This window comes from Synchiropus splendidus, chromosome 9 (genome assembly GCF_027744825.2).
Source record: "Synchiropus splendidus isolate RoL2022-P1 chromosome 9, RoL_Sspl_1.0, whole genome shotgun sequence".
Lineage (NCBI taxonomy): Eukaryota > Metazoa > Chordata > Actinopteri > Syngnathiformes > Callionymidae > Synchiropus > Synchiropus splendidus.
Window position 1 is genome coordinate 9,822,309 of NC_071342.1, and position 14,977 is coordinate 9,837,285.

General features: G+C 40.9%; 1 protein-coding gene across 4 annotated transcripts in view; it reads left to right on the forward strand.

The window, feature by feature from the left end:
* Positions 1–14,287, forward strand: part of srbd1 (S1 RNA binding domain 1) — a 48,177-nt gene extending 33,890 nt beyond the window's left edge. For all 4 annotated transcript variants that reach the window (XM_053874966.1, XM_053874967.1, XM_053874968.1 and 1 more), the window contains exons 18-21: positions 101–268; positions 502–651; positions 4,157–4,341; positions 4,992–14,287. In XM_053874966.1, coding sequence (XP_053730941.1) covers positions 101–268; positions 502–651; positions 4,157–4,341; positions 4,992–5,284 — 796 coding nt within the window. In that variant the 3' untranslated portion in view covers positions 5,285–14,287. The remainder of the gene's footprint in view (positions 1–100; positions 269–501; positions 652–4,156; positions 4,342–4,991) is intronic.
* Positions 14,288–14,977: the final 690 nt, after the last annotated feature.

Here is a 14,977-nt window from a genome sequence, read left to right on the forward strand (position 1 = left end):
TGGAATAACTCACTGTTTATCCTGAAAAAAAGTAAAAAAAAATAAGAAGAGAATTCTACCTATTTATTTTATTACATGTCTATTCTCAATTTGCAACCAGGCACATCGCAGGTCTCAGTGCGGCCAAAGCCCGGAGTATCATGGAGTGGAGGGAGAAGAATGGCCCGTTTGTTAATCGGGAGCAATTGAAATTGGTGAAAGGCATCGGACCCACCTCGTACCAACAGTGTGCTGGATTTATCCGCATCAACCCTCAGACACTGAACAGGTGAAAGATGTTTGCTTTGGTTAACTCATGCAGGTGTTTATATTTAAGCTTATGTCATTACCAATGACAATATTAGTCATTTGTCCTAGTTGTTCTGAATATTCACATTAACGTCTTAAAATTGTTGTGTTGCTGTGTTATTTATTTCTTTTTCTCTGCTGTGTGAAATGCAGCTCACAGCATTGAACTCCTTGCATGGTTGCATACATTTCAAATGTTTTTCTTGTGCACAGCGCCAAATCTCTACATCATCCTAGCCAAACAGTGTCGGGAAAACCAGCAGCAAAGAAGGCTAAAGGAAAGTCTTGTGTCAACATCCCGTCCTCCATTAATCCTCTGGACCAGACCTGCATCCACCCAGAGTCCTACCACGTGGCAGAGAGGTACGACCACACAATTGCACCAACACTCGGGTAGCGGTCTACCCCACTGGCCAAGGCATGTTTGTGATAAGATGGAGTTCATTTTGACACTGTCTCATATGGGGCTGGTTATCGTGGTGCAGGACTCTGATTTGATTTGGGCCGACATGGGATACAAGAGAGGAGGGTGTGGGCTTGTGTCTGTCCTTGAGTGAGAAATGATTGTTAGCACCGCTGATATCGAAAGCACATTGAACGTCTGCCTGAGCCTTGTGTGCCTGGCGTGAATGTCACACATGCACCGTCAATAATAGGGAGGGGTGTCTTGAGCTACAGCTGCAGTCACTCAACTGTGTTTAGTCTACATACGTTCTGACACGAGTGCTCTAAGCATGCCCCCCTTGCATGCTGATGTGCCTTTAGTGGACTCAGAGTATGTGTGTGGGTTTGAGTCTCCGTCCACATATGTGGTGATAACCGACGCTGCTGTATTTGGTTTCTGTCTAATGTCAGGATTGTGTTTGAGATTAGGGATCTCTGGATCGTGCAGAATTTTACAAGCAAGGTGGGGCAATATCAATAATCTACTCAACACACTTCTGCGTGTTCTAATGACAAGAACATTTCTCTGTTAAAACATAAGCAAACGTGTTCTTGCTTGTATTTCAGTGCAGTAAAGGAACATTAACTTGAATTTGCTGCTCTTTTACGTCAAAATACTGACTATTAATAAGGCAAGGATGAAGTAAGATGTATTTTTTGTGTGCCAGAAGTGACCTTGAAGCTGATCACCATTTCAACCTTCAGCCCACCACACAAGTGCGCCCAGTAACTTCATTCTGAGCTCTGATCTTCAATTGTAATAAACATCTGCCTCATTACTGATCAGAAGATCAGTCCACAGTTTTCATCTGATTCTAATGTCAGCACTTTGTGTCCTGCTCTCAGAACACATCTTTTAAATCGAGCATTAGAGGGTGCACTATGTGTGTTGAAGTATGTTGTGAAGGGTGATGAAAAAACCGTGTGTCACAGGGAGTGTGTGTGCACAGCGTTTAAGGAAAATCATCACATTAGAGAAACTGGATCCTCACAGCCAACACTTCGACCCCCTTCCTGTAACCCAGTACAAAATACACATACATGAACTGAAATGTTATTTGCCCGCTTTAGTTTCAGGATACGCATCCATTGTTTATTTGAAAGTAGAAAGGTGACGAGAAAAAAGAAAATTAAGTCTCTGCTTTTGCTAAAAAATCTGTAAAATAGTTTCCAGAGATGTAAGTCTATTTAATAAAATGATTTAATTTCTCTGGGTTTGGACTCCGTGAAAACATCTTCCTGCAGTCATTTGCTGTATGTATTAGTATGTATTATGTATTAGTCCGGCACACATTAGGTATCTTTATATTGAAAGCAAAGGGAGCTGGATGCAGATCATTTCAGTTTGGCTCCGAAAAAAATCACATTGTTCTTCACAAGTTATGCAAAAGTTAACTTTAGTCTGAAAAAAATGTTCATTACATAAATTTTAGGTCACAGCGATTAACTGTTAAAACTACAATTGTTTTTCTGTGTTTTTTCTATGAAACAAGGCCTGAAGTGCATGATGATGATGCATCAACTTTTTGTCTTGGCCAATACTTGGAATTTAGGTTATTTACTGTCATTGAATTTAATGTACAGTAAAACCGCAGACCGTTTGCTCTCTGATTGGACTGGACCTTAAAACTGATTTGGAGTCATGTTGTCTGATGCATGTCAGAATGAACAATAGCATGTAGCCTGAAAATGGATGTGCAGTGGGAGGGTTAGCATGGCCCACGACCTCACTTGAACCATGTCATTACCTGTTACTGTGACTCCGAACTCAGTATTGTTAGATTTTATCATGTGATGGGTTGTGTCTTCTTGCTTTGTTTGATCTCAGGCAGCTAGAGCTGACCACACTGTGCGTCCGTGTGCATGAATTTCTAGTCAGATCTCTGAGTAAAAACAGCACGAAGGTGCAACATGTGCCACTCATCAGCAGCAGAAGTCGTCCTCGCTGCTCACAGCTGTCTAGTCCGATAGTTTGTACACAAGCCGTGTCCCGTTACATCAGCAGAGCCGCTCGCTTCTGCCAAATGAGCATTTCTGAACAGCATTTTGTATGAATCAGCTTTCTGTGTGTGTGTGTACGTGTCCACCTGTTCCTTCCATCACGCAGGGGACAGCTGCCGAGTCTGTGTGGCGTCAGCCTGTCACTGAGCGACATCCATCACAGACACCACCCAACTGGTGCACAAACACTCACATACACTGGAGCAAATCTCCTCTCATCTATCAGCAGCTGTGGAAAGTTGACGGTGAATAATATATACAGAAGCCACAATGCACACAAACATTTTTCCATGAGCTTTATTTGCAGCACCGGCTCCCGCACCGCTGTGTAACCCGGTCTGTGCGGAATGTTGAACAGCTAATTAGTTCTGATTTAACTGCTCGTGTCAGATTTTGAGTGGTGCAACCTGACCGAGTGCCTGGACATTTAGAGGTGCTACATCCAAGCTGGAAAAAAGTGTTAGAAATAGATTTTTTCCAGGCTGCCGACAGTTAGACAAACAGTCAGACCTTAGTGAAATGGAGGCAGCTTCATGAGACAAGGTGTCAGAGCGTTTACAGCCCACACCGGATTTACCTGATTTACTGCAGCCTCAATGAATGTGCATTTGTGAAATTGTGTTCTTCTGTGTTTTCACTTAAACTCTGTTTCCCCTATTTCCACTTTTTGTTTTCTTTTTTCTATTTGACTAGATTTTTTTTTCTTGCTCATTGAATAAAGCCACATTCCATCAATTTATTTCCTATGTCAGCTTCACTTGGAGAGGTTTACTGAATCAAATATTTTCATGTATTTTGATATATTTTCTGTGGCAAATAAGTAAATTTAAAAAGTTTGTTAATTAAATGTATTATTGAGGGCACATATATATTTAAAATTCAATTATCAACAGAATGTCAAAACATATTCTGGTTTGAGAATGAATAAAATAAAGAAATGCAATATGTTACATAAAATTAATAAATCATGTCACTATAAAAAATGCTTTTACACATCCATTTTTTAGCATTGTACACCAATATTATTTGGTGTAACATAATTTATGGTGACCATCTGGCATTGCATAGAAAAGTCTGACAAATATGAGTCTATGATTCAAAGGTTCTAGTACAAGGGTGATTTTGGGTCACCCCATGCATTCTGTGGTGTGCTAGTGGCAGTACTTCTAAATGTGAATCTGATGATGTGATGGTTTATTTTTTGTACAGTTTGAACACATTCTCTGTTGTTTGTTGATTATGATGCCAGCAATGATGAGTACTGACATAATGAAAGTGTCAAGAATTTAGTGTTGATATTTTTCTTTTTTCTGTTTGTATACAGCCACACATTTTGAAAGACAAAAATATTTTATAATATTTGTGATGGTGTCCAGGAGTCCAAAAACATTTAAAATGTATTTGTTTATTTGTACTTCTTCAGATTTTTGAAACTTGTCGGAGGAAGTGCTGACCAGATCGGGGAGTTGTGCTTAAAACAGTCTGTGGAGAGGAAACTGAATTCCTGCTATTTCGAGCAACTGGCCAAGACCCTGGACACCATACCTGAGACCCTGCGACTCGTCATTGATGGCCTTACACAACCTCCTGGATATGACTTCCGGCAAAGTAAGAATCCCATCACTTTAAAAAAAACTTTAGCAGAAGGGGTCAGCAACTGTTTTAGACTCAGTAATATGTGATTTACAGCAGTGTTTTTAACGTACCTGGAGTGGCAGGGATTTTTTTTCCACCTTACTGAACAACCAAAATGTATCTCAAAACTCAACAAACAGCAATTGAATCTCACTTAAGTTGATAACAATTTTTTGTACATGACATGGAGAAGGTAAAACGATTCAGTTCCATTGCATTTCTCTCACATCCAAATTAAGGACTGTAGTCTGACTTTCATTTTGAACCTGGATCGGGGTTGTAGAACTGAGTTGCTCAGCTGAGTAAACAGCTGGCTGAAGCTACTGCGTCGGGTCGGTGCTGAGGGTGAAGATAATTGGATCAGACGATTTCCTGGGGCAAAAGTCTTCCTAGTTAGTGTTAATGCCAAAGAGAGGAAAGAGGTAGGTCATGATCAAGCTGAAAGGAAACAGTGCCTAAATAGGGCACTGAGAAATCCAAACCTTGGAAATGAGAGTTTGATTCTGATATGAAATTGAATATATCATTTCTCCTTTTGTCTCCAACACCCTGTATTCTGTCAATGATACTCCTCCCTTTGTTCTCCGAGCGCTTTCTAAATCTTTCTTTTCTGCCATCTCCAGATTTTGGGCAGGCGGACTTTAAACGGGGCATTGTGTCTATGAGTGATCTCCAAGTGGGTGCGGTGCTGACCGGCCGAGTGGACAACACCACTCTGTTTGGGGCGTTTGTAGATATCGGTGTCGGCAGAGCTGGACTCATCCACAAGAGTAACATCACTCTGGCAAAATTGCCAGCCTCACAACGCCGGCGCAGCCTAGCGCTGGGACCTGGCGAGCGAGTGGAGGTACGGGTGCTGAACGTGGATCCACAAAGGGGACGGATTGGTTTAGACTTGATCAGAGTCCTACAATAACCCTTTCTTTCAAACAAGTCAGGCTCATTTTGTGACTAAGAGAAATCCCATAATAAATGAGCCTTTTCTTAATTCATGTGTTCAGAAGAAGATATGAACAACGCTTTTGCTGCTGACCTTCAATGTTTTCTGTAAAGACACTGCACTTTTTTGCCTAATGTATGAAGTTGCTCTTCATTACCACCAACTTGCAAGTTACAAGTGGCTGGGCCAACCGACATTCACGCCATTACCATACATAAAGTTTTGTTTTTGACCTGTATCAATGGTGTGTTTCATAGCCACGTCACAAGAACTCATTTACAGAATGTTAATTCCAAATATTACTTTCCTTTTTCGGTTTAACTGCAGCTGGGGACAGATGCCATTTCAGTTGACAGAGGTTTGTGGAATATAAGTACACAAGTTAGATTACAGCTGCGTCCAACATGCCTTCCTTATTCTCAGTGGCATCCACTGACTTCATTTAAAAATACCAACTTATTTCATACAAACAAGAAATTACTGTAGTCAGGAGTTTGGCAGACCCTTTACAAAATGAAATGAATGTTTTTTTGGTTTTGTTATCCTGTCCTCTACTTAACCTCAAGTTGACAGAAAATGCTGAGTCACTTTCAGCACTTTATAAAACTAAATGCTGCATTTGATATTGAGTTTTTTGTTAATATTATCATTTGGGAAATTGTCCAGTCATGCATGTATTTCCCTTTTCTTTTCTGATGTTCTGTTGGTGGTACAACAACTTAAGGAAAGCATTACAGAATTCCCTCCCTCCAAAAATTCCAATGTTCTTTGGAAATACTGAGGTGTTCCCCTGAAAATGCTCTCTGTTTAACCCTCTGTCTTTTGTGACATGGTAGGTGCACAGTGTCTGAGGCACCCCTGTGTCTGTAATCTTCTTTGCTTGGTTGCAAAGTTAGACTTCGCTGGTTGATGGAAAAAAAGTTGAGAGATTTGACTGTTGCTTATACTTAATTTTTTTTTAAAGTTTGGTTGAATTAAGGGTGACGCCCAAGGCATCTTTTGTGTTTGGATTCATCGTGATGAATTAATGTGATACGGGGGAAGCGTGAAGCCTGAAGAGGAGGAGGAGCGGAGGGATGCGTTGGTCTATCTTCCAGACTGCACAAAAGCCTGCAGGCTTTTTAGGGTTGGTCCCAGACCCAATTATCCCCATACACAAACAGACTAATCAGCTGCTTCAAAATTAATCCCAGACTCCCCGTTCACATTATCTAATTTGTTTGTTTTTATGAAACTGGAATAAATAAAATAGATGTATTATGGTTTGCGAGAAAGCCTGAGGTCCGGGCTGTTTAACTTTAGACTGAATTCAGAATATATAATCACCAACCATCTGGCCTCTGGGGGAACAAATGGAATATATTCTCGACACAAACACACAAAGAGGTTCGATCAAGATGAATCAGATGTGACATTCGGCTTTGTAATGGTCTTCAAACTCTCGATCAGACTGTGATTTGCATGTCATTTTCCAGAATTGAACGCCAATACTGTTTAAGGAAAGTTCATTTTCTGTCAGAAACTTCATGCTCATTGCCTCTGTCCTTTTGTGTTTTGATCTCATATACTGCAGTCCGGCTGTGGTTTCTTTCCATGTTTTTATTTTTTCAGAGGTTCCTCTCTCCATCATTCCTGCTTTTCCTGCCTCTCATTTTCCCTCTCTGTCCTGAACGTGAGCCCACAGATGGGACAGGCAATCTGGCAGCCAGTTGCCGCTGATGCCCCTCGGTGTTTTTGTGCAACCCCAACCAGTAACAAGCCTTTGATAAGAAGCAGTGCGACCACGGGACTATTTGTGTAGCTCTCAGTTGTCCTCCGCTGCACCGGTTTGCAGCTGTTGTGTTGCAGGGAGAGCTCAGGTGCATCTTGAGGATTTGGTGAAATGTGAAGAAAATTGGTTGTAAGCAAGCTGTTAAATGAATATCACACATTCTCACAAAAAACACAGTGGCTGTTTATGTCCACAAATTTGAGTGAACTGAAAGAAAGTGGGTGGTGGTCCCTTTATTTTAGCTCAAGCTTTAAGCTAGTTTATGTACTTGAACAAAGCCAGCGGATTTCTCGAACATATTACTTATTTTTTCTTCAAAACTAAAAAATGATCAGTGCAGCACTCCCTTCCCTTCACAGCAAAATACAAGAAAATATTCATAAATTATGTGTTTTATTGGTGGTCAGAAGAACCGCTTAAAAGCACAAAGAAATTCCTGACTCTCCAAACTAGTGGAAAAACAAAGTTTAATGAGACCAGAACACAGTACTCACCTGGTATTTCGTTGGATATTCTTAAGTTGGTTCTTTGTCTTTACCAACACCTGAAGCATTCTGACTTACCAAGACTGAAATCAACACAGTTCATTCCTAAACTGATTGAGATATTAAGACTGGTCAGTCCACCAGTGGCGGGAGTCAGTGGAGAGCATTTATTTTAGATGGGTAATTTAGGAAAAATTGTTAACACTTGCCTGTGAGGGTTTAGCAGCCTGGAGGTTGCAGGAGTGGAGGTGTGCAGTGACATATACTATTAGCCATTTGCCACTGCTTCAATAAGAGTCACTGATATCGAGCAACTTGCTTCTCGCCTTTCATTTCATTTCATTTCCTATTGTTTTTGAAGCATGTATCTGTGCTATTAGAGCGGTGAGAGTTTGTGTGTACACATCAGCAGTTGCTTTGGAGAGTGAGTGATTCATTAAGACGGAAAAAAATGTTGCATTCTCTGATGAGGTTTTTCAATTAATAAGATTAAGACTGACACTGGGTTTTATGTAAGGTTTTCCCTGCAGACTCACAGTGCTGCATTTGCCTCCCTGGGAGTTGGAGTCTTAAATACTTCTACACATTACACAGTATTCAGACTAAACCCTTGAGTGTTTGCTACTTATAGTTTTAATGGTCATTAATGAGATTTAAGCCCTAAAACACTGTGAAGAAGGCTCTTTGTTTGCTGGTTCAGTGATAATACTTAGAGCAAACAGTGTGTACCTGTAATTCTGTTCCATACAAAGAATATTTAACCCTTTACCAGAAATGTCCTCTTCCTCTTGCCAATGAAACACGCCTCCCTTCTCAAGTGTGGAGTGACATTTAAGAAATTTGCCTTGTTAGTGTGAGAGAGATTTCATTGTGGGGAAAAGTAGAAGTTCAGTCGCAGAGGAGCGATGGATGAATGGACCAAGGAGCGAGAGATGGAATGAGACAGGAAATGAAAGGCTTTCTCCAGTTTCACTGTGACCTCATCAGTGTGATCATGGTTTTTATGAGCTTTCCCTCTCGACGCCCACACACCACCTTCCACGTGTCAGGACACACACACACACACACACACACACACACACACACACACACACTCACACAAGCTATGGGCTGTGTATTTCATTCACTGGCTTCCAGTCAAAGACGGACAGAACCAGTGGTTCTGTCTGGCTGTCTGGTCTCTTTCTCACACTCCTTCTGTCATCCACTCACATACTTAATCACACACACATCCAACACTCACTTAGAGCCACGGCCGCACACAGAAAGAAACAGAGACAGCCATTTGTCTTCATTAATCGCTGAATTTGTCTGAAGAAGGCAAGTATTTCGAGTCGTAGTGAAAGTGGACAAATGTGTTTTTGCATCCCATGTGGATGTTTAGCCGCCCATCTCTGGACAGGCTGCTACTGCAGCCATGAAAGCCCAGGCATGAACACGCATCTCATTTGTAGCTCGCCGCTTGACAAACATACTCCAGGGAAGCTCATTTTTGTGACAGTATCAGCAAGTGTGTGTTTTTACTCTGTCCTCCCTTCTCTTGTTTTTTTTGCTACCAAACTCTTTTGGCTTCCAGATCTTAGGCTGCAATTCCTCATTCCCAATTCCCAGCCTCCTCTCCGCTTAGCTCCACTCCAAGTGCATGACTGCACATTTATTTTCTGAGCTGTTTTAGCAGCCTTTGAATATAAAGTGGGGTGAAATACAGAAAGCAGGTGGTGCCAAGAAGAGAAGTACATTTGGTTAACTTCCCTCTTCGTATTCACTGGCCATCCTTCACACTGCACTTTGTATTTAGCTGTAGTCCAGCTGCAAGTCATGGTTGAAAAACTTTGGAAATGGGAATGGGAAACTGCAGGACGAGAGTTTAGACAATGTTTCTTTGATACTTTTAAGGACCGCAGAGAGTATGGGGTCCTTTTTCTAAGGCAAATGTTGTTTTGTGCATTCTGGAATTAATTTTAGTGGTTCATTTGTAAACAGAATAACCCAAACACAGATGAATGTATGTTGGATGAAACTTGCAGGCTTGCCTGATTGGTGTCTGGATACAATACCTTAAATGACATGAGATTTTTTTTTATTTTAGGATCACAGGTTCTCAAGATAATTTTTTTCCTCCATGTCCCCTGGGGAGCTCCGTAGCTTACATATGGCTAGTTTAGAATCTTTGCGCACCAATTGACCTGTACTTTCAAAGTCAAACTCATGCTTCTTTGGTTTTAAGGTTATATTGAATTTACAATCCACAGTAATCTAGACTGACATGGTCAAAGGGTATAGGACAGTGAGAAAAATATAGTATAGAGTATATTTACCCTGATGGAAACTCTGATTTACTAGACCTGATCAACGATGTCACAGCACTCATGAGTTCAGTGGAACTCGGGGTTGAGTGTGTTGTGGGTGCTCTGTAGCAACACCACCTCTTGCTGTCCACACGGGCTCATTGCGTTTAATGATATTTCAAACACTACAAATGTATTGAAAATTACATACACAAATTACATAGGTAATTTGATTGATTTGATGAAAAAAAACTTTGTAATAGGTGATGTGCTACTCAGCTGTTAAAAGAATTTCTGTTTTATTTAAAACAACAAATGATGCAACAGAAAATTGATAGAGAAAATTGGCACTGCATTGTAATTTTTTCTTGATGAAGTTAAAGACTCTGTTTGTTTCTACTGCAGATGCTTAATGGACAATGATAGATAATGAGTATGTACCTCAGTGGTAACTACTTTCTTAGGTTTGGCATGTTGCATGAATGCATTCAGGCGTTCCCTCATCTGCCATGTTTTGGTCATAGCACGGAACAAAGCCTCTCACTAGCAGCTTGAAGGATTCCAAATAGAAAAACAGAAACATCTCTGGATACACGACTGCTGCCAGAGTAGCAGCTAGATCCATCACAAGCTGCACGGCCTTTTCCTGTTCCCGGGTCGTGACCATGGCTGGTGGCTTATAATGATTGACAGGAAAATGTTTGGGTTAGACTACCACCTCTGGGGATATACTCATGAGCAGGGCTTTTATACACCCGACACTGAGCACCGGCCAGATCCCGCTCTCACACAGAGATGTGTAGTCGAATGCCTCTCTCACTCGCACAGATGTAGGGAGCGTATACAATATCTCATAGACATATCTCATGTTCATCCCACTGGGAAACAGTCTGAGACCTGCTACATTGTGTCAAGAGGAGGAAGGAAGTGGAAGCTTAGGGGGATTTCACTTACACTGGAACAAGCCAAGCTTTTCACTGCTACACTAAACCTGTGTTTTTGTTGGTTTCCCCTGAATCATGACTCAGTTATGTTTCACAATTGTTTTTTTCTACATTTTCACATTCACAGCATAATGATTTGTACTAATACATTAATGTATTTCCACTAATCATGCAGTCATATTCAGACAAGCAAACTGGACACTTGTGTCGTAAATAATGCCTAAAAGCACAAGTGCTTTGGCTTTGTGTAAATGTCTCTTGGTGGTTACTGTCTTGAAGAGTCTTGGAATCTGGGAATGAAACTATAATGCTCTGTCAGTCTCCCTTACAATATCTGCTTTCTAACAGCCTGTTGAACCAAGTGAAGTTCAAATTAATATTGAATTGGAATATAATTTACCTATAGGTATTTGAAGTTCTTGTGGGCCACAGAAAATACTTGGATTCAGCCCTGGGGCTTTGAGTTTAGGCCTGAAATGAAATGAAGAAAAGGTTTTGTAGTATATGTGTTTACAGATCGACTGCAGAAGTGGACCTGCTAGAGATTGGTAGACCTATTGATGTTTTTTCTTCAGTCAGGGCAATGCTCATAGTGCACTCTGTCCAATGGTCTGAAGTTTTCAGTTGGGACTCATTGTTGCTGCCCCCTCGGGGTGAGTCTGAATACCTCCCGGGCACCTCCCTGGTGAGGTGTTGGCCTCTTTGCCGAGAGAAAAAAAGTCCAACAAACTGTAAATCCAAACCTTAATATGGCTTTTCCCTATCATGGTGTGAAATGCATATACGGTCGCACATAGCTGACATTAATGGATCACATGAAGCCATCTGCTTAGCTAGAAATGAAAGTCTGGCTGCCGACTTACGGCGTGTTCTCCAAGGATGTGATTGAGTTTTGAACAACTGTGTGAACCACAACAATACCAAGGTTTGGCTTTGACCGAGCCACCATTACTGCTACACTCAAGCTCGTGCTGTTAGTACAGCTGCCAGCACATAAAGCACCACCGCACATCTCCTGGCCCTCCGGAGGCCCTCAGGGCAGAAAAGAGGTTCACCAGCAGTGGCACTTGTTTGTTTAGCTGCGTGTTTCAGCGAGCCATTAATTCCGAAGCCTAATAGTGCTGTCGGTAGCATTAGCACACATGGGAGCAATTTACTTGACAGAGATTACGCGTGGATTTAGGCTACCAAAGTAGTTCTTTCTCAACACTGATTTTGCCTGGATGTAATGTCTTTAGTCCGCGAGGCCGCCCTGCGTCGGTTATAATTTTCACTGTTATTAATATTTGAATTCAATTCATTGTATAATATTTTAGAACGAGAGGCAACTATGTGAGTCAGTGATGATGAAGTCTGGTGGTGGTTGTACGGTTACCTCCAACAATAGAAGAAAAGAGAAGAAAAATGAAATTCAGACAGTTGATTTCAGAAGACGCCTGTGTGGTAGGTTCTAACCAGTAAGAGCCTTCACCAGTTCTAGTTCTCTTGCGAGTTCTTTGTCCTTTGGCAACTCCCATCAGGGGTTGCAAGTACAAGTCCTCCACCTGTCTTTACCTGTCTCAACCATCCTCCCTGCTCACACCTCCTTTACCATCCAAAGAACCCACTTTTCTTCCTCTTTTCTTTCCCTGGTGAGTCCAAACCACCAGAGTCTGGCCTCCCTACCTTCGTCTGAAAACCTCTCTTGTCTTGTCGGTTCTAGTCGCTCACAAACCTAATGAATCAGGTTTGAAAGCTTTCTAGTTTTAAAACAAACAGTGATGAAGCCAGAACTCAAGGTAGAAGACGCTTTGATTCATTGAATCTTGACATGTTCACTACACTTGGATTACAGTTGTGCTTATAGCATGATTTCAAATTTGTGTTGATGCAGGATTAAGTTCATCATCAACCGTTCTCTGTTCCTGCCTTGAAAACGTTTTTTTTTTTTTTTTTTTTTTTTTTTTAAGTGTCTTCCAAACTATTTCTGGGGGAAAAAAACAGTTCATGGAGCCAAAATGAAATATTCTCAAACTGCTATTGATTTTCACTTTTCAGATTCCATTCCCCTTCTGAATCTCAGAGTATTCTCCTGAACGTTTCACAGCAAGTCAGTCCACTGCTGTCTTTAACTTCGTTTGATGGGTTTTATTTCTGACTCCGTGTGGCTCTTTGTGTGTTCTGTTGTCATCTGGTGGCCCCTGTTTGGCAGGTGCTCAGCAGAAATTGGATTTGATGAAAACTTCACCTCAGTCTGCACATGTTGTGTTTACAGCGTGCCTTGTTTCTATAAAGTAGACTGGTCTGGTAGGGAATTTGTGTTGAGTTCATTATCATGATAAGAAGATATGAGGATATTTTTTTTTACATCTTTTGTTATGTTTGTGCATTTTGACCTGGAGAAACTGAACAAATACTGTATGTGGCATGTCATTATTTTATTGTTATTTTAGTGACCATTTTAGATTTAAAATGTACAGTAATAGAATAGTAACACCCAAGTTATTTTGGCAAAATATGCTAAATGAAAGCAAATGCTAGAGTGTGGTTAAATCCAACCTGGGACACATTTTAAAAGTAAGCTATGTAGAGCAAAGGTTCAAAAGTCAGGAATAAAATGTATGAAGCTGCAAGTTTTAAAATTAACTTATATGAGGAATATTTTTGATATTTTAAAAACTATCATGAATAAATGTGAGATCAAAACCAGCAGTTTTGAGAATTGCAGCGATTTCTTCTGAATATTCTGATATACTACTAAGGTTTACTATTTTGGCATCACTTTAGATTGAGGAACACATTAACAATTGATAAACTTGATTGTTTATTTACAGTTCATACTATGTAGTTGTTTAGTGTGAACTTTTGGTGACTATTCCAGGGAAACAGCTTGTCACTGTAAACTAGACACTAATACTAATATATCAATACTTGATGATTAATGACTGGCTAATATGCGGTGAAAAAAAATTGTATTTAGATTGTCTCCATCAAAAATGCAGTTACAATATAATATACATACTGTAAATTATTTTAATTACATAAAATAGTAAGTTTGTCATAGTTACAGTTTTATTATGAGTTGAAGTCCAAATATTTACTGTAGTATTTTACAATATGTAAAACATAAAAATGTGATGAGAAGAACTAGCTTTGACTTGAGACGACATGTGAGACTTGAGGACTTCCTCTAAATTCTCAGTACACTTGTTTCAGTATTTGCTTCCCTGGTGAGTTGTCTCGGAAGCGGAAGCCAAAAAAGGACGTTGGTGACACATTAAAGTGAGACGTGCTTTAAACACTGAAGGTCAGTCGAGCGGCTTCACGGCAGGGAAAGCTAGCAGCTTGAGTTGGCTGCAGCTGTGTGGGTTTTCACTCTTTTTTTTTTATTCTTGTTAAACCTGAACTACCTCCAGTTTTATTTTCTCCTGCGCTCATGTTTGGCTCTGTGAATCGGTGTATTCACATTACGAGCCGGCTCTGCTGTGTCCTGTGGAACTTACACTGTGATTTCTCCGGGTTGCTCCAACATAAACTCAACCATGGAAAACCTTGTCAATTCTGCTTTTTCTCTTTCCGTCAATTTATTGTGCTGCTTAGGCAGATAAAAAATGGCTGCGGAGTCAGGAAGGGAGCAGTATCCCCCCCTCACCACCAGCAGCTCACTCACATGTGCATTCATTCCAGTGAAACCCGAGAAGGTAATTTAACATAATGAAGATCTATGCAGAACCAAATAGCCTGCGAGGGCTGGAGCGAGTGCCAGAGAGAACCAGTGAGCGAGAGAGAACCGGAGGTATAGGTTTTGCAGGATTTGTGTATTTGTGCGTGTGTGCGCGTGCGCCACACCTGCCTGCTGGTGGAAAAACCCACTGGTTTGGTTCAGTTCCATTGAACACACTTCCTCTCTGTTCCATCTGTTCCACCACACGTCACCCAATCAATTGAAAACCTGATCCTTGCAGTGCTTTGCCAGTAGGCCAATCACAGCTGCCATCTGTGGTCATGTGATACTCCAGAGAGTTTCTGCAGCTCGTTTTTTTAACCTACAGTTAAAACTATAATGGTATTTGGACCGCTCCTGTGATTTAAAGGCGTCTTTACTGGATGTTTGCTTGTGTAAAATCTAGCGCGAACTCGATCCGACCCGCAGAACAATAAATACATCCGCATCTGTTCGGAGGAGTGGACCAACTCTAACG